The sequence below is a fragment of the Simochromis diagramma genome, unplaced genomic scaffold, assembly GCF_900408965.1.
Source record: "Simochromis diagramma unplaced genomic scaffold, fSimDia1.1 OVJJ01000604.1, whole genome shotgun sequence".
NCBI classification, from domain to species: Eukaryota; Metazoa; Chordata; class Actinopteri; order Cichliformes; family Cichlidae; genus Simochromis; species Simochromis diagramma.
This window is the reverse complement of record NW_024387416.1, coordinates 4,783,456-4,806,610: the sequence shown is the minus strand read 5'-3', so window position 1 is coordinate 4,806,610 and position 23,155 is coordinate 4,783,456. Positions and strand designations below refer to the sequence as shown.

The following is a 23,155-nucleotide window of genomic DNA, read 5'->3' as shown; positions in this document are numbered from 1 at the left end:
GTTCTACGTACCTTAATACATAACCTGCAAAAGAAATGCGATCCACATCATCCCCAGCTGTAAATGTATTTAATGCAAAAGTTAGCAAACTTGCATGTTTATCTGATATGTGATGTATGGTGAACATGCCAGAGTCAGCTGATCCAGCCATAACAATAAGCTTTATCAAAAAGTACAGTTTGAAGCCTAATATTTAAAGTAGAGAGGCTGTCTGGATTCTGGTAGCTGAAGACTCCCTCTAATTCAGGGGTGGGCAACTCCAGGCCTCGAGGGCCGGTGTCCCTGCAGGTTTTAGATGTGTCCTTGAACCAACACAGCTGATTTAAATGGCTAAATTACCTCCTGAAGTTCTCCAGAGGCCTGGTAACGAACTAATCATGTGATTCAGGTGTGTTGACCCAGGGTGAGATCTAAAACCTGCAGGACACCGGCCCTCGAGGCCTGGAATTGCCCACCCCTGTGGTAGCTGAAGACTCCCTCTAATTCTTGTTTTAGAAACTCTAGTCAGCCTGAATTCTCACAGTGAAGTGCTCTGTTTGTTTAACATGGTACTTTAGTCTTAACACCTCCAACTACCACATGCGACTTGAAAAACTAATATGTGAGTGATATCATCACAATTTCTAGTCCCTGTCGGGATTCTTGCTGCAGTGTTTTGGATCAACTGAAGGCTTTCCTGAGATCTTTTAGGGCAGAGGTGGGGAACTCCAGGCCTCAAGGGCCGGTGTCCTGCGGGTTTTAGATATCGCCCTGTGTCAACACACCTATTAGTTCATTACCAGGCCTCTGGAGAACTTCAAGACATGTTGAGGATGTAATTTAGCCATTTAAATCAGCTGTGTCGGATCAAGGACACATCTAAAACCTGCAGGACACCAGCCCTTGAGGCCTGGAGTTCCCCACCCCTGTTTTAGGGAAACCTGATAAACAATTACATTAATTCAGCCTAGAAGTAACACGTTGAATAGCTTTTCAGCATCGTTGAGACAGGATGTTCTAGGACTGCTACATGTACATCAAACCTTTAGTTTAATGACCATCCAACTGAATATTTCAACAGTAAAATTCTGCTATATTTTACATACAATTAAGACTTCAGTATATTATAGATATCTTTGTCAAAGTGTCTCTTGGAAGGCGCCACATCTGCTGAGAGAGGCAGACATTTGCAATTTTTCTACCTTGAAAACTCAAAAACAAACTGGTCACAATCATTTGGAGGCCATCAAACTGCTTTCACCTACTCCATGGTATTTCCTGTGGCGATACAAAGGAAAGCCCGACTTCCTCAACATATTTTATTTTATACCTGTGGATATAAAACCGTCCTCACTTCATTATTTCACAGACTGTTGGAAAAAAAACAAAACGTGTTGCTATGCATCGTGCTTAATGGGCCACAAAACAAGTCTTTATTATGTTCATCATAACTAACGGTAATGTGCTTCAATCCGTTTATCTAATTACACGGTGTTGCACTTACTGTGATTATAGCACAGTGTGGATAAAAAGCCTGGTTTTTGGCTTTGGTTCTTTCCGTACTACTTTTGCCCACGCTGCGAGTCAGCAGCTTCTAAATTGCTAAGGTTAAGGGCAGGATTTTCACCCAGCGGACTGCTGAAGAAAGAATAATGGTTCTAAGGGAATCACTAATTTTATGTTTGTGTCCTCCACTCTTTTCCTGGCTTCCTTGGATTGCTCCATTTGTTTTATAGCCACCCCTGTGATACTTCATTTAATCTTCTACATTGTGGATAAGCAATATTACACTTTAATGGCCCACAGCACTCCAGCATGCATACCTTTACACTCAATACAGGTGTTAATTAGAACTATTTGAAACATATATGTGGGTTTTAATAATGCTTGAATTTGTCAGAGAACAGGAGATTTTAAAGTATGACACAAAACTACAACATCAGTAGCTCCAAATACATGCATGTCATGCATGCAGTGACTTGAGCCATGGGTTATATAACAGTGTTGAAATATCAAAATTAAAAAATAGTTAATAATTGCTTAAAATTTTGATTTTTCTCATGCTCCAGTGGATTTATAAGTAAATAAGGGTGCTCCTTTAATCAGGTGCTGTAGTAGTAAAGATCTGTATTTTTCCACTGACTTACACACACCCAGGCTGAGGTGGATTTCAGAGGGGAGTTGCTGAAAAGCACAACTGCTGGAAAAGCCTGACGATCACAGATCAAAGTGCTCATGGGTTGTTGTTTTTTTATGTGCTCTACTGGGAAAACTATTGACTGTATATCAAAAACAACTGCTACATATTACATCCTCAAAGCAACCACATACATTTGGCACATGGAAATAGTAATTGGAGACTCAAAGGCTGATATATTTTATTTCATGTTCCTCCAGTGACACTTAAAATATGCTTAGATTAGTGCAATTCAGTCTGCGACTCAGCCTCCTACACAGAGTGTTGTTTCTTCTCTACAGCAGCCAGAAAATGTGTTTCAGTGCAAATGTGCATTGGATGGATGGATGAATGGGTGTAATATAAGGAAGCCTCCTGCAGATGGCGACACTTCAGCACAGATTTGTCTGTAAGCAGCTTGCCTCCCGCTAAAATGGTCCATGTACAGTCTAAAAAAAGACTGTGGTGTCACTGAGTTTACATATTTACTGTTTTGCTATAGCTTTCTGACATTTCCCCCCCAAACTGGCATCCCTCTACTTTGATCCACCATGAAACTGGACATGATCCAGGTTTATGCACTGAGTGAAAGGTGCAGTGATTCTGCATTATCAAGGTTCATTATTAAATATATAGAGGGTAGATTGATATGCTAAAAGCAGGCGTGTGTGTTTCCTGGAACATGCCCGGTGCACATACCCTGGAGTGCTCTCCCTCCATCATCAGGGAGGTGATTTTTCCCCCCCTTGGTTTATCGGGAAATCCTGCCAGTTGGATGCTCTCCCGGTCGTCCCCAACAACCTTCTCATACCCGTTCATATCCTGAATTCTCCTTTTTTATTTTGCACAACATCCTCACATTGTTCAAATCCTGATTTTTTTATTTAATTTTTTTTTTTTGATATTGCACCTCTGCCGACCTCCCAGCTGACAGACTTGTGGCATCACTACTTCCAGTGGAAGTCATATTACCTTTGTCAGTCTGTGGCTGTTGCTAAGTAACTTGAAAATGTCTGTACCTGCAGTCAGCATCGCACACTTTTAGATGGCATGAGTTTCTAGTTACATGTTATTTTTACAGCTGTGGCTGCCAAGAGGTATTGTTCTCTAATTGGCTTAAAAAATCTGTCTTCAAATGGATTTGTATATCAACCAAAGTATTATTATTTTAGTCCAAAATATCAAATCCTAGCCAATAGACTAGTTTTAGGCTTAAAGATCGAAGTGTTTATGTGCTCTCCATAAGTGTTGCACTGCACTGTAACAGTGTGCCTCACTAAATGAGCACTGGAATTCTTAGAGGTGTGATGGGAATAAGCTAAACGTGTGACAGATGAAAGGAAACAGGGATGTGACTCAGTGGTAAAAAATATCTGGCAACTCTTGTAGGTGTTGCCTGCAGAACTGGAGCTTCCAGAGATGAGCAGAAAGAGGCGTGTGTCCATAAGCCTGTTTACAGATGAAATTAATCTGTGCAGACATAATGAGGAAATACTAGTTACTCACTGAACGAAAGTCCAGCTTCTCTTTGGCTTTACTGAAAGGGTTCATGGGACTACGTGCATTCATGCTGTAGGCACTTCTCTGGGGTTTTTTTTTTTTTTTGGTAATATCTGTAAAGATCAGAAACTTCCTCCAATCAGCACATTTATAAGTATTGAATATGACCATTAAATGCAGATTAGTGTAGTAAAAAAGTGCAATCTCTCCCTCTGAAATGTAGTGGAGTACAGTCACATAAATCCGACATACTCGAGTAAAGCTTCTCATGTTTGTAATTAAAGATAGTAGACTTACTTGGGTGGGTTAAATTCCATCACAGCTGGAAGCAGAAACATGCACATTAACTTGTCAGGGGCGCTCTGTAAAAGACTTTGCCACAATATTAACAATGCAGGAGGCAAAGAGCCCGATAAAATATTCATCGGCATACTTAAATAAATCAATAAAACCAAAAAAAAAAGAGGAAATGAACTGAAAGACCGGTGAACTTTTGCACCCCGGAGGCTCCAAGTTTCTCTCTTCCATTATGTCTGGAGTTGTGACAGAGCCTTCATTCCTGCCAGGTTGAGGAGGAGAACAATTACAGTCTCCCGCACCTGCCATTTACCAGCATGGAGGAATTGCGGTCATTCAGCAGTAAAGGCTCGGAAAAAATCGAGTGAAGCCGAACTCAGAACTCCCTCCCTCCCCTTTCAAGTCGTGGTGCAAGCAAGCAGCCATGTTGCCGCGAGCTTGTTCCGGTATGAGGGCAGGATCGTGCGCATAGACTGCATTCGGGCGCAGCTCCTCGCTTTTCTCCCCCCTCCCCGTTGCCCGTGACACGCACCTCCGAGCAAGAAAAGCCCACTTTGCTGATAATGGATTTTACAACTTGATGATTCCTCCTTCGGTCGGCTGGTGACTGGAATATTAGTCGGTGTACCGACAGGACGAACTGGTATATCGCCACACTGCAGTGCAGCACTGGTGAACGACCTTATTCCAATCACGCAACACAAGGAAGAGCGCCGGTGATTTCCGTGGATTTTGAGCTCTGTGGGTTGCTCTCTGGCAGTCACCGCCACTGCGGTCGCTGGGGAATAAGCTAACGAGCTAGCCTTACCTCAAAAAATCCTGAATTGGCTAGCTACATGGGCTAATGTCGACCAGTTAGCTAGCGGAACAAATTAATTTGTGATTCTCACCTGCCATGTGACCATTTTACAAGGTGCTGCTTTTATTTTTAGGATACCCTGGCCCCGGATAACTCACTGGGAATATTTGAATTTGCTTTGTGAGAGGTGGGAAGGTCGAGACCTCGCCGGGAAATAACTTTGGCCCGAAAGTTTGTAGACCTCGGAGCTGGTTTGAAGACCTAAAAGGAAACATCTCTGCCACAAAAGGAGAAAGACAAACGGCGACACTGCGCGATGAAAACGACGCCGTGTCAACATTTGCTGTAGATTTTGGCAAGCGGTCATTGGTTTCCCCAAACCTCAGTTGGCAACCTTACAAGTTAGCACGATAGCCACCTATCTGAACCTTGTCTTCTTTCAATACAACCATTGCCCAACTTTTTCTTCAGGCTAGCATAAGTAGCTAGCTGATCAAAACGTCACGGCAGCAGGTAGTTAGCTCGCGTCTTACATCCGTGCTATACCTCACTGTTCGCTATCGACGCAGATCAACTTGAACTGGGAACTGAATGACTTCACACCCAGGCCGGAGCTGAAGAAAACATTAGTTTTTCCCATTTTCTGCTTGTTGACAAACATGAGACCTGCGGTTGCTGCTGCTAGCTAGTTTCGAGCTAGCTGGCTAACTCGGCTAGCCGCTGATGGTGGGATTCAACTTGTTGATTCACAGGCTGTCTGTCGCGCTGCTAGCTGGCTAGCACTGGACATCTGTTGGAGATTTTCCTCAGCTATCAACTACACGAGTTTTAAATGCTCAGCAGAGACTGACGAATCGTACTAGTTTCAAGGTTCCTTTTCCATTTTTAATTTTTATTTTTTTGGCAACACAGACTCCTTCAAAAATGTCAACAAGGCCCCCACTGGTTCAAGTAATTGAAAATTCGGCCGGGCAGGTAAGATGTCCTTGTAAATTACTCTTAAAAATGTAATTATTTGTGATATTTGTCCACAAAATTACTTGAAGTTCTCATCTGCTGGGGAGAGAGGCCTTTGTTGGCCTTTTACAGGCTTTGGTTGTCTCTGGTTGCTTTTTTTCCTCTCCTTCCTCTCCTGTGTCTCTGTTGTCTTTGCCACAGAGCAGTGATTCACCAGCTTGCCTACGCACTCACATTGGATTTCCCACTCCTTACAGGATAGCAGAGCAAATTTAGGTTTCTGTTTAGTCTGTGTTTAGACATGTCCTCCCACTTGACTTTTTGTAACTTTTGACCTTCTGCAATACAGGCAATCATAAAGCTGAAAGTCAGTTTTCAACACATTTCTTTATCACCAAGTTTGATGAAGACATGTAGATTTCTTTTTTATTTATTTATGCTAATTTGCAACTTACCTGTCCTTCTGGAAGAAAGTTGTGGTGTTTGCTTGTTGCACTCTTTATTTGGCAACCTTAAATGTGTCACAAAGCTATCAGACAGAAGAAGTGGCATTTAAATGGAAATGAGAATTTGTATTTCAAATGGGAACTTGCAAGGAGGTTTGCGCTTGGATATATCCTCAGTTTACTAACAATAAACCCTTGTAGATCATTGTTCAAGGGAAAAAAAGTAAAACTTGGATTGCAAGTAGGGCTATAGGGGGTGACTGAAGGCACTCAGGCTGTACAAACAATACACATCTTCTAACCTAGTAAAACCTGCTAACCCCCATCCATATGTGAAAGAGCTCCAAAAAATCCCAATAAAAATTGAGATTCATCAGTTGCAGAGGCTGTGCAGATATGGTTTCCCGCTTCAAGAACCCTTTTTTGTCTATACATTTGATTAGTAGTTCTTTGAGGTATGTGCTCCAAATCCATACTAGATCGCTGGAAATAAGCTTCCATATCTGCAGCATCTGTCTTAATCTTGCAGACAGTTTTATCTTTCCATTATGAGAAAGCCGCATTTGCTCACATGAAAGCTATTATAGTTTCTAGTGAAGAGTGTGACTCGGGCAGTCCTTGTTCAGCATCACGTGGTATTTGCCTCCTCATTAAAATCACTGAATGTTTGATGGGGAAGGAAAATTGTCTAGGTATTGACAGTGTAGCCACTGGATGATGTCAGCAAGCGTTTGAAGCTAAACCCACTTTGCGGTGCTGTCCTACGAATGCATCTGTGGTGAGGATTTGCTTTTAGCAGCTGATCATCAGTTTTGACGAGCGTGGGAACTTAACTAGAACTATTGTTTCCGACGTGCAAAGTATTTTTAATGAAACCTTTGTGAAAAATTAGATGCGTGGCTATGTAACACAAAATAAACACAATAAGGGGAGTGCTACAGTGCACTCGGTCGAGCTAAACAGAAACGACGAAAACCCCAAACTTAAGTGTGAACTGCTGATGCATGGCCCTACCAAAATACAGAACTTATTTTATCAGCCAATAGGAGTGTGTCTTGGTAGTAAACACTGAAGGGTTCAAAGATATTTTTTTGTCTTTACTTCCCATAAAGCAAAATGCTGACATAAGTTTACCAGTAGATACAATGCACGTGTACCGCTGCCTGTCGCCACTTCTGTTAAACCACTTTTTTTTTCCTTACACATGCAGTGCAGCTGCAAACAACTTCTATTTATTACCTGATGGACAATATGTGCAAGAATGCAAATGTCTGATCAGACAAACTGTCTTTAACCTACCCTACCAACTTCCTAATGAGTCCACATGATCAGTCAGATTTCACCCAAACAAAAACTTTTAGACGTTTTCACCTGTTTTCTGAGTTGTTGTTTAAAAACAGCATCAGGGTGTAAAGAAAAGTGGACATACGCTTATATTCATATGTAGGCAAATAAGTAGACATAGTGACAATGAGACATGCGTACACAGCTACACCCTTATGGGAACAAAGGTCAGCAGTAATGCAGTAGAGTCATCCACTGTAGCTGCCTTTCGCACACAGTACAAACAGACAGGGCATTTCCATCTCCAGTGGGATCTTAAAAGTTGACGTCATAGTGAAAGCTGGGCACTTTTGGACATGTTGCTGTAAGAGAGACTCGTATAAAGTCATGAGCAGAAGCTTCCTCACTGTGTTCAGTGTGACAGCTTCTGCACAGGACCTTGCCGAAAGAGAAGCGGTTGATTAAAATGTCAGACCTGGCTCCACTTTAGCCAGATCTAGAATGGACAATCAAACATTGCCCATTCTGATAGGCAAATACTTGAAAGCAGACATAACCGGCAGAATATGGAGCAGTGTTTAGTTTGTAGCACAGGACACACAAAGCAGGAAGGGAGATAAGTGCTCCTGTGATATCTTGTCAGGCTCATAAGAGTGTAAAACATAACTGCGGTACCTTGGCGATTAATAACCCCTCAAACTGAACTTGTTGTCGGACGCTGTTTGTGCGGCCTTAACCTTATGTCGGTTTGAAATAATCCTGCTGTTGTTCTGAATGCGTCCATTCTCGTCCCACAGCATCCAGTGAGGATTTAGGGTTGGATTTGAGGGGTAAAAAAAGAGAAAAGTTTGGGGTCATGGCAAATTCTTAACTAGGTTTGTAGGCAAAAGGCCATGGATGAATACTCCCACACAAGTCCAGTCTGTCTTTAAAGGCCATGTATAGAAAGCCTTTGGTGTCAGGTCTCAAGATACGGGACAAAATGGCACCGGGCATGAGGACGGGCTAAGTGTTGACGAGTCTCTCTGTGCCCGTCAGAGATTTAAGTCTAGGTTCTGATCCTTTCAACCCACGAGCAGGTTATGATCCGCTTGTATCTGCTAAAGACGGCTTGATTGCAGTGGTTTGTTTTAATATTTTGAGGAACCCTAATTGGGAGCTGCTTTACTTGGCTTCAGAGTTTGCAAGCTTTTCTTTTTTTTTCCTTCTTTACACATGACTGCCAGCTAATCTGTGAGTTAATGGTTCTACAGGTCTGGGGGGATTGTGAAGTAAAGTTACTGACCAACACAGTTTTCCATTCAGTCATCATGAACAGTTGCTGCGCACATATAATTAGAGAGCTGTCAAATACAGAGAAGTGACTTATGACATCTTTCTGACGGTGTGAAATGGCAGATATGTTGAGTGGCTTTGATCGGACACGTTCTCACGTTGTGCAAGGGTTCAGGCCTGCTGTTAGTTTGAGGAACTTATTTGTGGTCCACATGAGTGTAACAACATTTCAGTGTTAAATAACAGGATAAATGCATGTTTACTACGTGTTAGGTTGTATTTTTGTGTTTAAACTACCTGGTGTTAAAATATTACATTAGTTCAGTTTGAAATAGGTTTTGGCAAAGGTCATCTTGTTAACAAGTTTGCACAGTTTGTCCACTTCCCTAGACATGATCACTGAACTGTCTGATTTCCTGTTTTACAGTGCTCTCCCTCTATTCATTAAGCCATGTCTTCTGACCCACTAATATAGCTAGAAATACTGGTATGGCTCTTCAGGTCTGTCAGTTCATCCTTCTTTGTTTGGATGGTTGCACACTATGCCGGATCTTCCGCACATTATAGAGCCAAGCCATTAATTTGTCAAAGTTGAGACATTTCCTTATTGGGTCATTGGGAGAAAATGTAAAACTAACTGAACTAGATTTGGAAGTGGCGTTAGAGGTTTTGAGTTTTCATGAGGTTTATTTACACAAGTCTTTATTCCCAAAGGACTTACAACAAGGAACAAGGAAATAAAGCACAATAGGAGATAAAGCACTTGCCCACCTCCAGCCAGATGTATATAACAGTACATGCAGATGTTACATCCTCACTCACACCTATTAAAATCATTATAAAATGTGTGGGGAGAATTTCCTCACCTTCGGATCAGACATAAACATGTTTTGTGTAGCTCACTGTGGTTGATATGAGGTGGTGGGCACACACAATGGGATGGAACATAGTGATCTAGTTGTCGGTTTATTTGTTGTGTAACTCCACTTTTGCACTGGCTTTTTCCACTTTAGCTCCTGAAAGAATTTAAAATTGTTTTGTTTTGTTTTTCAAGCAAAAACAAAGGAATAAACAACAAGATAAGCAAACAAATATCTATATTGCTCTGGGGCAGACAGATATTTTTACAGTACAGAATATCATCATCGGTATATCGGTTTCTTTTCTTGTCGTGTACACAGGACTATGGAAAATTTCAAACTTAAGGCATGTTCATATGCTTTATCTTAAACGGCTATTAATGACAAGTGCAGTTCGTAAGCCTTTTTATGAACCGTCATTTCTCCCGTCATACCTCCTTTGTCAAGTGTGTTTCAGTGCTGGGTTAATCATTGAGCATCCTTCTGACACTTAGTGTGATTGAGACTGGTGCAACGGTGCAATCATTTTGCATCAGACTGATTGGAGTTCACCGAATTAGTGAATGATTGAAGGCCGTCGACCACGTCTGCCGTTGCTTTCAGTCTTGACAGCACTGCCTTGAGCCTATGGTAATTGGTGAACTTGAGTGGATGGATATTAGCTTGACAACTGAGGGTTAAACTGTATTAGATAGTAACTATTAAAAACAGTCAAAAGTAACTAACTATTCCAAGCAGGATACTTTTTTAACTACTTAAAAACAGTTTAAAAGTATCCTGATGAAAAGATGCGAGTGTAGCTCAGGTTTTGTAAACAAACCCCCCAAATCTTATGGATAGTTTGATCCTTTTACCTGTGGAAACCATAATCAACATGAACTCGGGGTTCCCAGCAATAGACCTACGAAGTCGATGTGGAACTCTCCAGGCTTAGGTTGGTCAGGGTTGCAGTTTACCCTGACATTGGTCACTGGCAGACACCAGGTTACTTCTAGTTACTGAGTGGAAAATGTAACTTGTGTACCAAAAAACAAAGTCATTGAATGAAGTGCATGGTAGTTCATTGATCTAAATCAGTTTATTGATTTATAAAATGGTTAATATAACTTGAACTGTTACAGTTCATCAGCAGTAGTTTCTATTTTAGCTTGACCTTTGTAAACGCCACGAGAACTGAAACAGTGATGCTTGCAGACTCAAAATCCTGTTGAGCGTCACAACAGCAAACATGAAGGAAATAGGAGTAGAGCTGAGCACAGTTTGATGCTTTTCACTCGATACCTCAGGCGTATGAAAGAAGGCAAGAATGTCCCACCAAGCTGGGGAGCTGGAAATGTAATATAGATAAGAAAGGAGCACTGAACGTGTGAGTGTGTTTACTTGATCTGTGTTCACCTTTCTTTTTTTTTTTTCATCTCTTCATTCATGCTCTTTTTGGATGAGTCATCGTGTAAAGGAGCTATAGGACACATGTATGCACACACAAGTTGCTGTAATGCCCAGGAAACCATAAACCATGTCTCTCCCGCTCCTTATTAGAGCCATCACTAGGCAGATGAACAGAGAGACAAAGCTGGCCAGGGCCTTAGCAACAGAGAACCTGCCTTACACACACAAGCGTTTACTTCCTCACACTCGGATTTGCTCCTGCCTATACACACACGAGCACAAGCAGTCTCTCATTTTCCCCTTACAACTGGGTACGTTCAGTTAGTCAACTGCAAGTGCATTTATACCTGAAGGTCCAGGTGCAGGTGCTACCGAGGGATCTGACCGACATGCACTGAAATTCAGTGCTCAGTCTCTCTGCGTGTGTGTGTGTGTGTGTGTGTGTGTGTGTGTGTGTGTGTTTTGTGTCTTGAGGGAACAGGGTAAAACAGGCCCTACCAGTTGAGCAGAGTGGTAGGTGTGGCGGCCAACTGTAGATGTGCGATTTGAAGAGCCTGACGTCATTTAGGTGAAGGTGTGGGTTTCTTTCACCGCTTCAATGTAATTCAGTCGCTTGATATCAGTTTGCTGTGAATACTTGGATTTCTTCCTGTAATCCAGTGTGCCTGGTTTTTGTGTCAAGGAAAAGTTAAAAACTTGAGAACATCATTAAATTGTCACATTTTTGATTATTAACTTCATAATTGTTTCCTGAAGTAAAGCTATTTATGTAGTTTGACCTTTAAAAAACAAACATCTTAGCTTCAGTTTAAAACGAGGGCTTTCAAACATGCATCCGAAGTGCTATTGTTTTTGCTCTCTTGACTACATTCATGCTGTTGTGGTGCAGCTCAGTATCCAAAACACATTTCCCAAGGCTGAGACGGGCTGTGCCAGAACTTGATTTGCCTACTTAACTGTCTTTGAAAGTGGTTTTAGTTGCCCAGCTTAATATTTAACTTCATGCTGCACTCATCACTATAACATTTGTGTGGATTAAACACTACAGGTACATTGTTACCACAAACCCATCCAAAACCTTACAGTGTAACCTGTGTCATAACCTGATGGACACTTCCCTAGAATTTTGACTGTGTTGTTGCAGCCCGCACAGGTTTAAATGCTGGGAACGGCGTCAGGCACCTGCTCAGGCTATGTTATAGGCTTAGAGAGACGTCATCTCTGCTTAGGGCTGGGTGCTGCGGCCAGAAATCATTCAAGTACAAGGACAGGACCAAAAGTGAGTTAAACAGCAGCCAGTATCCAAAGAAAAACTTTGAAAGTCTTTCAAAAAAACCTGGAGATCTATAAAAATGTAAATAACTTTAACTGTCACTGGGCTCCCTCAGTTGGGGATAGTTCAAAGTTTTTGGAGTTGGCATGTATGAGGTTCTGATCCAGTGTTTCCAAAAACGGATGGAAATCAGTACGCTCCGCATCATGGAGTACTGACCAGCACAGAAGCCAGGCGATCTACAAATGGATTTTAGTAACCTACAAAAAAAATCAATCTCTCTAAGTGTATGCTATATTAAGAACATTTTTAGGCCTTTACTTTCAATCAAAAACCCGTTATGCACCGTCATCAAAGCAAACTCAATCGACAGTAATTTTACTTTGCATGATGAGTGAGTTTGCTGCTCTGTCTACAGCCTGCATTGGTTATGTTTTTGGTTTAATTTGTTAGTTTGGATCCGCAAGTTCAAATGACTGATTGTGAGACTGATTGTTTGAAAAATAAATTCCCACACGACAAATTTTGTCGACTTTTGCCACATTGTGCATTTGTATCAGTTGGTTAACGTGTACCGTCAGACTTTGTTACTTATTTGTGTGACCTAAGTATTGCAGTGGAGCTTTGAGAACGAGCAAGTAAATGTGTTACAGGGTTGTCAGAGAGCATCGTTGTTTAAAGCGAGGTGGCCGGTCGTGGTGCTTCATCTGCATGTAACACGCATGTAACCTTCAGCTTTTCCACCCTGTGAGAGCTACACAGACCTGTTTACTCTGGTGGCTCGCACACACTGCTCACACCCAGTGTTACATAGCAGCAGGAGGAGGGCACACAAGGAAGTGTTATGCAGTGTGTCCCAACTGTGACAGCAGTAGTGCAAACACAAACTCTGAACTGATTTGACATGTACACACACATTCACTTATCTAGGGAGTTTCAGTGTAAGAGAACACACACAACACTACATTGACAGCAAACTGAGATCGAGCGTGACACCACCTTGTTAAAGTTAAGGCCTCTCAAAGATTTACTTGGCCTCATGCGGGGTGTCAAGTTTGTTTGGCTAGTATGGCTATATAGTAGCTGTACTGTACATAACATGTTAGCCTGCAGGATTTTAGAAGGCATGACAAAGAAGCAACATTAACCAGTGTACTAATATTACAATCGCTTTTTGTCCTGAATTCAAATTGAGATGGAGCTACACCTGGATTTATGAATTACCGCTTCAGCTGAAATGTTGCTTAATCACGTCATTGTTCCCTACACCCGAAGGAAGGTGCAAGCTGATATGCATTGGCACATTTCTTGGCACTTGCTATCGAAATTATTTCTCCTTTGGCGTCTAACTGTATTTTAAAAACTGTCCATTATTTATTTATTTATTTTAATCAAATGAACGGTGCATTTTCAGATCTGCTCTTAAGTGAGGCATTTTTCAGACACTCGATATGTAACATCAACATTCTGCAAAAATCTCCCGTTCAGACATGGCCTGCTTCTTTTCCTCGTGACTTCATTGAGACATATCATATCAGTGATTTGTGACTCTGTGTGAGCTCGTTGCTGGCTGACGGGCTCAGAGATACAGATCCCTCTTCTGGAATTTGAACAGCAAAAATTCATTGTAGATTAATGTTTCAATCTTACTGTAAATTAGAAGTGGACACCAGAGATGCATGCTGTCGGGGTATTGTGTGTGCATGAGGTAATACTGCTGCTTTGAAAGTTTTACGTAAACGTTCCAGTCATTGACTGTTACAAAAACACGGCCAGGCTGCTCATTCAGGCATAAAGCATACGGATTCTCTCAGACTAATATTAAGAAATGAAATGTTTATACTGTCCATGGTCTGAAAGCTGAGCAGAAAGCACTCTGTTAAATCCCAGACTCTCCCAGGGGCTTTAGCAGTAGTTTATTACAGAGTAGCCAACCCTTGTGTGTGTGTGTGAGTGTGTAAGAGACAAACGCACGCCTTTGCGTTGTCAAGTGCCACATTTCAGCACCAGATCACCCCTCCAGTATCTGAGCGATTGACCACTTGAATTAACTTTTATTTCCATTAGCGATGTCCCCACAGCAGCAGGGAAGTCAGTCTGTTTAGAATGAGAATTGTCTGCAGCTAACGTTAAATCTATTTACCGATCTCCAACTTTCTGAACTGTTTTTGCAACATTTAACAAAAGCCGTTCTTTTGTATATTCCTTTTCTTTTCATGCCGCCCACTAAGACTAATTTCTAGGCTATTATTCTAACCCACTTCACCGCTAAAGCCCTGATTTTGCAACAAAGAAGCTGTCTGATAAAATTCCTGTTCACATGAGTCCAAGTGTATAAAAGTCCAGTTCACCGAATGCCAGATGTTCAGAAGCCTTGGTTGACGAGGATGAGTGTAAAATGTAACTCTTACACTTGTACAGCAGTTTATTTTTGCCCTGTAAGTCATGCATAATGCTGATAGCGAAGCCTTATTAATCCTTGTCTAAGATGGCCCACAGCTCCTTGCGTTTTATCATGTAGAATTTGTTTAATCTATTTTGTAGTATTCACAAATAACAAGGAAATGCATAGATTTCTGTCAAATAACACAACCAGGATTGATTGGAGGCTGGTTGCCTTTAGTACCAAAGCCCCATTCTGAGCCAGGAAAACCCTGACTATGGTGATTAGATAATAACAGTGTGCTCTGTTCAGATGGATTTTTTCTGACACTTCTGACAGTTATGATACACAAAATATTGCCATCTAAGGACAATTAACTCTCTTTGTCACGTACACTTTTTATGTGCTTTGATCTTGGGTTGAAGAAAAGAATTACGGGAAGGAAGAGAGCACAACGGGTAATAAAAGAAGTATGAAGAAGAAACCAGCATTAAGATAGATGGCAGGATTTAGGAAGTGGCAAATCTCCATGACAACACAGCCATCATGACTTCAGCTTGGTGTGTGTGCATGCGTGCGTGTGTGTGTGTTCCCTCTCACTCCGAAAGTAGAAGTAATGCAGCTTCTGTCTGTAGTTGTTCTGTGTGTAGTAAAGTAAGTTTGCACATTGAGTCCAAATGTTGTTGGGGGATTGAATCCTTGATGCAATAGCAAAGTTTTTATGACTTTAAGACTTGAGTTATAACTGTTGTCCCCATATTACCTAATTTCATATTAGAAATGTGCAGTAGTCAGCTAGACATGTAAACATTGCTGCCTTTGCTAGTCAGAACCAGAAATGCTCGTTAAACTAAATATTCTTTTTTGGAATAGAAGGATTATTTTTGTTGCATCATTTGCTGGCTTTAAGATGCTCTGCAGCAGCCTCCTATTGGAGCTGCATTTCTGCTAGGTGGAAAGTTGTGATGGATTACAGCTGTGAAAAGCAGCACATTTCTGCACTGTTTTGATCTAGAAAACCAAAGGTTGTATGTAGCCTGTGTCATAGTAAGCTGACATAACCGCTTGGTAGAAGCATCACATAATTCTATTCATGAAGAACGCTGCTGGTGCTAGCATTTAGACCAACCCTTGGCAAACTGACGTGGCATATGCATGCCAAAAAGTGCTTATAGGAATATGATCAACGTTTTCAAATCGCACACGAATGGAGACCAGCAGCTGCTTTCAGCTGCTTTTTCACAGGGCGCCTGTGTTGATGCCATGAAAAACAAACTGTGCTTTAAGTATCACCTGTAGCGAGAGCTGCAAGAAAAGATTATTTTGGATAGTCAACTAATCTGCCAAATTTTTCTTTGATTAGTCAATGATTATTTCAGTAACTGTTATCACCACTTTCTGTGGGCAAACCTCCTGTTCCAGGCTCCAGTACCTCACCTGCTCAAGTCTGCCCAACTGTGAATATCACCCTGTTGTCTGGTCCCACAGGCAATGAAATTAATGACCCAGGAAACACGTGAATTTGAAAATAGTCAAAAGTATTTTAACATCACTAAATAGGACCGTCAGAATAAAAATTAAATAAATAAAAATAGCAAAAATGAAAGTGCTAGTAATGTTTAAGCAAAAGCTAATGTACAAATGGGGAAACTAAAAAAAGCTTTGAAAGTTCATGAGTTTACAATTACAGTGGACATGCTAACGATGCTCTCTGCTTCAATTTGTTTTCTGTCAAATGCTTTCACATTTAAACAAACAAAAAAATATATATATATATATCTATATATCTATCTTGTTTCCATTTTCTTCTGTCCTTTGCTCTTCTTCATTGGTATTGTGTGCGGTCTTGACAGACGATACAGGCCTTACTGACCCCATAGCTTCCTGTAGTGTATTGCGGTTACAAAAATGCATTTATGTGACTTAAGGATATAACTCAGCGTCGACATCATCGATTACAACTAGAGCAGGGCGATATGGCCAAAAATATTTATCACGATATATATTTGAAAATTTGCGATAACGATATAACTGACGATATAATTGATGCAAGACAAAATACAACTCCACAACATTACTAGCGCAAAAAAGACAACCTTCCATTTATTTTCACTTAAACAAGAAGCTGGTTTTTATGTACATTAAAGCTTTATAAAAATGTAACAGTGCAAATGCAAATTCCTTGCTGAAAGTTTGACCAAAAGGCATTTCCAGTAGAAATGGGCTGACATATCCTGAGCATAACCATGTATAATATCCACTGAAGTTAAAAATAGGTGCTTTGCAACATTAAACTGCAGTGTGCAGTACGCATTTTTCGGACCATAAGGTGCACGGGATTATAAGGCACATTAAGCGAAACAAAGCAGTCAGATAAATCAAACTTTATTAAACTCATTCTTCTTGCTTCCTCCACTTCTGTACCATTGATTCATTAATGTTGAATTCTCTGGCAGCTGCTCTATTCCCATGTTGTTGCAGTATATTAATGACTAACCTTGTATTGTGGATGGATTATCTCAGTTGTTCTCCTGACTGAAGTTTGGTCCGTTTACAGCATCCTGCCATGCGATTGCATTTGTCTTTAACTATCAGGAACCTTAACGTTAACTTTTATAAGTGGAAAAGTGTTAGTGTTTGTCCTCCAGCTTCACTGTTTATGTTATGCTAACATAGCTGTGTCGCTAGCAAGCACGTAGCACATCATTATATACCAGCTAGCCCAACTTCAGTAACCCTACGAACGTCACTGCTGTTTAGTTTCCTGTCTTCATTTATGTTGGAAGTGATAGCAGAGCTGTACGTTTTAATTTTTTCAGAAATCTCTCAGTCAGAACATGCAATATCATGCTTAGGTAACTAGCGAAACTAGCGAGCTAACTTCCGCTAGCTTCCTGCTAACTTCTAACTCCGTTAAATGTAATAACTTTTGTTTTCATGGATGCCTGGAAGTTAAACTTTATAGTTACACCTGGTAAAGCAGCAATGCTGATCGTTTTATTAAAGATGAAAGAATTTAGACAGTTTTTAACTCTCAGTGATGCTGCAGTGTTGTTTGACCTGAAGCATACAGAGTTTAGGACCCAGATTACTCCCAGATTTAAGAGCATCTTAGTCCGACAAATACGACAATAACAACGGCCGCTTGCATGTTCTGCAAAAAAAAATGTGCTTTGTTGTGTATCTGACGAACAAACACCAAACCAGTTCCACATCACTGAAGTTGCACCATTTTTACAAACCAATTCTGGTTCATCTGTTTCACTCAACAATCGGCCATGTGCGTATGAAAATAAAGGCACTGCGCATGCGCGTTTTACTCTCATTCTATCGCGATATTTCATTTTCCTATCGTTGCCTAACATTATACCGGTATTACCGTGAACGGTACAATATGGCCCAGCCCTAATTACAACGACAAATCGTTGCAGCCCTACCGATAGGACATTAGCTTACTGCACAGCATTCAAGGATATTGGTAGTGAGCAATAAACTATAGCTTAATAACTTTGTTTCTTTTTATAGCAGCATGGCTGCACTTGATTAAGCCCAATTTAATATTTATTAAAGGATGACATGACGGTTAAATAAGATTAAGTTTGGACAAGTGTATTTAAGGAGGACTGCTCTCATCAACTACACATCTTGCCGCCAAATTACAGCAAGAGGCTCGTTACAGACCACCTCAGATTTCCTCACATGGTAAATTGGCTATTTGAAGGCAGCTTACAAGCCTGTTAGTAAGATCACATGTAACTGACATCGCAGCAGCTCTTTTAATGAAGTCAGAGAATCTGGCTGGGCTTGAAAATTTTCTATTTTTCTTGTTTGGATGTACAGGCTTTCAATTACAGCTGAGTATTGTTGTAAACGGTCTTTAAAATTGAAGAAAAGCGAAAATTCTGAGTTATGAATTGTTTTAACTCTGGATTTAATTGGAGCTTCAACAATAAAGTAATATTACTATTGTTATGTTGAAATTGTCCAGCTCCATGCCCTCTTTATAAGTTATAAGCTTTATTTTTTGATTAATTATCAGCTGTTGTTTTCTTCATTTGTAAGGTTATATTCATTACAAATTTATGAAGGAGTAATGATACCTAGAAAGCACGGTTCAGTATAAATTTGCCATGGTTCGGTACATTTCTTGGCTAAATCACTTAAATGCTCCATACTGTCAATAAGAAAATACTCAGAGCTCTTTACTCTTCGCTGCAAAGCAAATAAAAGTGCATTCTACATATAATGAACAGAAATAAGCAATTAAAACTAGCGATGAAGTAGCACTAGTTTTCTACTTTTGTTAACACTGAGGACATGGCTCGTTGTGTAGACAGCTGATTGTCTCCCTGCTTATTATCAGCTGATTTGTAGGTTTTTGCTTTAGGGTAAAACTACAGATATTGATGTGTTGTCAAATAGGAAACTCGGCTCATTACTCATGCATTTAAAAAAAAAAATGAAAAAATTGTTTATCAGTTACTTTTCAGTCTGAAATACTACAGTGCAGTGTGTTGTTTCAAGCTTTCTCTGAGCCTTCAACAACAAACTGAAGTTGTCTTTAGACAAGAATGAAACGAGTCGCAAATTTGTAGTTAATCATTTCAAATGAGGGGGAACATTGCGAGAATGTTTAATTGTTAACAGCAGTTTGGAATGTGCAATTTAAAAATGTAATTTGGAAAGAAAAACAGCATCTAATAGTAGCTGCCAGTGTACCGTGTTAGTTGTTGCCAACATTGGCAACAAAGTTGCAAGATTTTAATTGTGTGTAATTGCATTAGTTGACATGTCTTTGTCATAATGCCACTTTTTTTTTTAGAATTAAACTCGCACAGTTTGTTACATTCTACAGAGATGTAACAAAAATAATCCTTCTATACTAATTTCAGGCCGTTTCTCTTATAAAAACTAAAACTTTCAGTTGTGATTACAATTGAATGTACACTTAACACTTAATCAGTTTAATAGTTGATAATTAACTGGCGTCTGGTAGTGGTAAACTGGAAAGAATGAACAGTGTCTGTTTCTCTTAATGTGCTGCAAGTTGGGTAATTTTAACTTCTTACCCTAGCTCAGTTTGTAATGATGATTTTTCTTGGTGTGTTTAAAGTTCACCTGTTCCCTGTTTTTTTTTTTTTTAAACCTTAGGTTAGCCCTCTGTTGTTGAGGTCAGTTGACACAGGCCAATCTCACATTTGGTTTCGGCTGTCCTACTATTAGTGCATAACGCGTACTTCTTGTGCAGCCCTCCCTTACTTTCGTAACTGCACTGTTGTATTTAAAAGAAAAAAGGCTGTATCTGAGTGCCTTTCTCCCAGAACTCAGACTAGTAAAGGTCAGTGATTGGAAGTCAAAACACAGGCAGTACCTTAGATTAGCTCGACTGCTTTGCCTGTATGTCTGTGTTGTGGTCAATTGCAAATGCTTGTGTTTACAGTGTAACAGAGAGTGGATTTAAGCTGCAAACATCTTGTCAGCGACTTTCCATCTTGAGCGTGTGCTGGGAGGTGTGTTTTAGTTGGACTGGGTCTGAACACTATACTGCCATTATATTTATGTTTTAGAACAGGGCTGTCCTCACTGCAGATTAGTTGAGATGCGGTAGCCAAAAAAGTGTGGCTGTGAGTTTTGCGGGTGGCTTATCTTCCTTTATTTCATTGTACTGCAGATGTGTAACAGGTTGGTAAACCTTGTGAACTTTCACAGCCAACCTTGTATTAAGTAACAACAATATGAAACAGCCAAATTACAAATGAACTAAACTGTAAATTCACTAAAATTTAAATATAACTTTGAATATGGGCATTTATTTATAGTGGGGAAAGGGTACATCTGAGTAGTGTCCTGTGTCACCCTTACTGGACAGGCACACAGTTTCTTTTAGTATGCCTTAACAGTGTCCCCACAGTCTTAAGTTGCAAAGTGTATGAAGATAATTAAAATAACCCCATGGTATCATGTATTGCTTTAAAATTCATTACTTTATACAAACCAGAAACTTGTGTAAACATGTTAATGTTTGTGTGTTACTATAAGGAAGTGGCTTACAAAGCTGTCAAGACATGCACAATGTGCATGTTTTGGTTTTAAGCATTCTATAGATGCTGCAATGCAATCGCCACAGGAGTGTTTAACTAAGAGATAATAAAAATAAAAGTTTCACAGTCCATATTTGGACTCGTTTTTTGTTTTTCATGTCAGTAACATGAATCTCCAAGTACTGTCTTGGAACAGAAGCACATAGTTGGTCCAGAGAAAGTTAGGAGTCACCATGGCAACCAAGAAAGTGAAGTTTTTAACGAAGTGGCAGCTGTTGTAAGTTTTAACCCAAGCTTGTGGTTTGGTAAACCTGACCCAGCAGCTTTTGATGCCTAAACATAACCAACTCGTTTTTCACATTCAAACCTAAACACGCCCTCTGTACTCCATACACATGACTAATTTGTTTTAGGATAATGCAAGAACTTAATTAGGCAACAGCATTTTAATTATTAGCGTGTTTAAAAATGATAAAAATCTGAGATATTAATGACCTGAATTTTGGTCTCTGGAAAGACAGCCATCTCTGCCACCAGAACCTCCAACATTGTGCAAATGTTCACACTGATGGCTGGTTGATGGATGGTTTGTGTGGTTTTCAGTTTGTTGTATTTGGAATTTTTTTTTTTTTTTTTTATTTGAAAGTGGAAAAACGTCAGTTGTTCATGTATATGTAAGAGAAGTCATGTGCAGGCATCGAAAGTAAATGGTGGTAAATCTTTCTTGAGGAGCTTGGGGGGGGGGATGTTTAAAGTCCAAAAATTCTAATCATTAGTTTTGTAGGTTGTGACTATTTCATGAGATGACACGAGAATGAGTTGACTTGAAGTTGTCTGTAAAATCTGGACTAAATTAACTCTCAGACCTCTGAGATAGCATAATTGAATTTTTCAGTTTGAAAATTAAGACTTAAAAACATGCAGCTGGTTTCACTGGAAAGGGTTTTTTTTTTTTTTTTTCAATCTCATCCTTAATGTCCCTCATTAATGTGCTGGTCTATTAACTAAGGTTTAGAATTGTGCCTTTAATTTCTGTCCTTATTTTAGCGTTGCTACGTAGATCTGTTGGGATTTTTGTCTCCAATTTACTACTTAAGCTTTTTCCACTGAGAATAGGATCAACTCTCCAATGACCTCTGATGGTCTTGACGGACATGAAAATGTATATTACGCTGAGTCTTTGTGTGGTTAAACTCTTGTCTAAACTGTGTATATTACCAGTTCCACGTTGGTATTCATGAGTCAGAATCAACTTCAGAGTAATATGAGTAGAAAACAATGATGTCACTTATTGTCCTCCGACACGTCTATAATTAAAACTGGGGGAAGTGAGTATGCATGTGTGTGTATACTGGGGGAGGGGGTTTGCATGGTCTGCAGCTGCCCAAAAATGAAGGAAGAATCAGACGACAAAAATAGTCAGACATGAAAGAGGATAGGAGAGGAGGAAGACTAAAGAGCAGAGAGGTGTAGGAAGCATGAAGGAACTTGGAGGAAACGCGCTTGAATTGTAAAGACCAGTATTTGCCCTCAGAACTAGTTTGCAGGACGTGCTATCCCAGCAGGAATCTCCACTGATTGTAGCTGTTTAGAAAAGCCACAGTCCAGTGGCCGAGCGAAAAGTCAGCTATCACAGAGTCAGTGGGGATGCGATACTGTTTAAAAAGCCGAGCTAATTGTGCACTTCACATGAAAAAGGCCACAAATACAGTAAACGGGCGAAAAAAGGGAGAACTAGATGAAGTGGTACAATGCCCCCGCACTCTCTCTCTCTTCATCTGGGTGTGAATTTCAGATGGTATCGCCCTCAGAAGTGAAGTTTCATACTTTACACTGCCTCGGTTAGCCCGTTTACTTTAAATATGCTTTAATGTTCTTCTGGCTTCTGTTTTTGTGTGTCAGTTTCTGTTTTAATGTAATGTATCAAATGGCGTTGTGACAGCAGGCACGCATTAGCCCTTTGAAGTGTCTCTCACATTTACATTCAGTCATTGTTTATGAACTAATGTTAATTAATACAAAAAATAGAACCATCTTTACAACTCCCAAAGATTATGCAGAGTTGCTCATTCACATGTAGATATTGTTCAGTAACCTTGTTGTTACCTGAAATACTATGTGTTTAGAAAGGGGCTGTCCCTGGAGTCTAACATGCTTTTATGGACAATCGCACTGTGGTAGGGAGCTAGCAGTGTAACATCCAGCAATCGGGCAAGAGTTCAGGTCTTCAGCGCGCGTGTGAAAAATTGGCTTAAAGTGTGGGAAAGCATCCTAATGACAAATTGTCCAGTCTTAACCTTATAGTCATCTAGATTTTCCTCTCCTTCAGCAGGAAACTAAAGGATTCACACTCCCACAGACTAAACTTTTGCATTTGCAGTCTCAGTTAGTTCAGTGTACGCTTGTCTTTTATTTTTAAAGTTGCCACCCAGAAATTAAACAGCGTGAATGACTCCTGCTGCTGTCGCTCTGGCAGACACAAATTGACAGTTCCTT

The 23,155-nt window shown here is 40.2% G+C and overlaps 1 protein-coding gene and 1 long non-coding RNA gene across 8 annotated transcripts in view; both read left to right on the top strand.

The window, feature by feature from the left end:
• Positions 1-4,366: 4,366 nt before the first annotated feature.
• Positions 4,367-23,155, top strand: part of mark2b (MAP/microtubule affinity-regulating kinase 2b) — a 50,005-nt gene continuing 31,216 nt past the window's right edge. For 4 of the 7 annotated variants that reach the window (XM_040012435.1, XM_040012438.1, XM_040012441.1 and 1 more), the window contains exon 1: positions 4,368-5,726. In XM_040012435.1, coding sequence (XP_039868369.1) covers positions 5,676-5,726 — 51 coding nt within the window. In that variant the 5' untranslated portion in view covers positions 4,368-5,675. Of the gene's footprint in view, positions 5,727-23,155 lie in introns of all 7 variants that reach the window. The other 3 variants (XM_040012436.1, XM_040012439.1, XM_040012434.1) reach the window with 1 other exon arrangement.
• On the top strand, positions 5,733-22,165 carry LOC120721816. The gene is made up of 4 exons (XR_005693265.1): positions 5,733-10,089; positions 11,284-11,286; positions 20,301-20,304; positions 22,154-22,165. It is a non-coding gene; the product is annotated as an uncharacterized LOC120721816 (long non-coding RNA).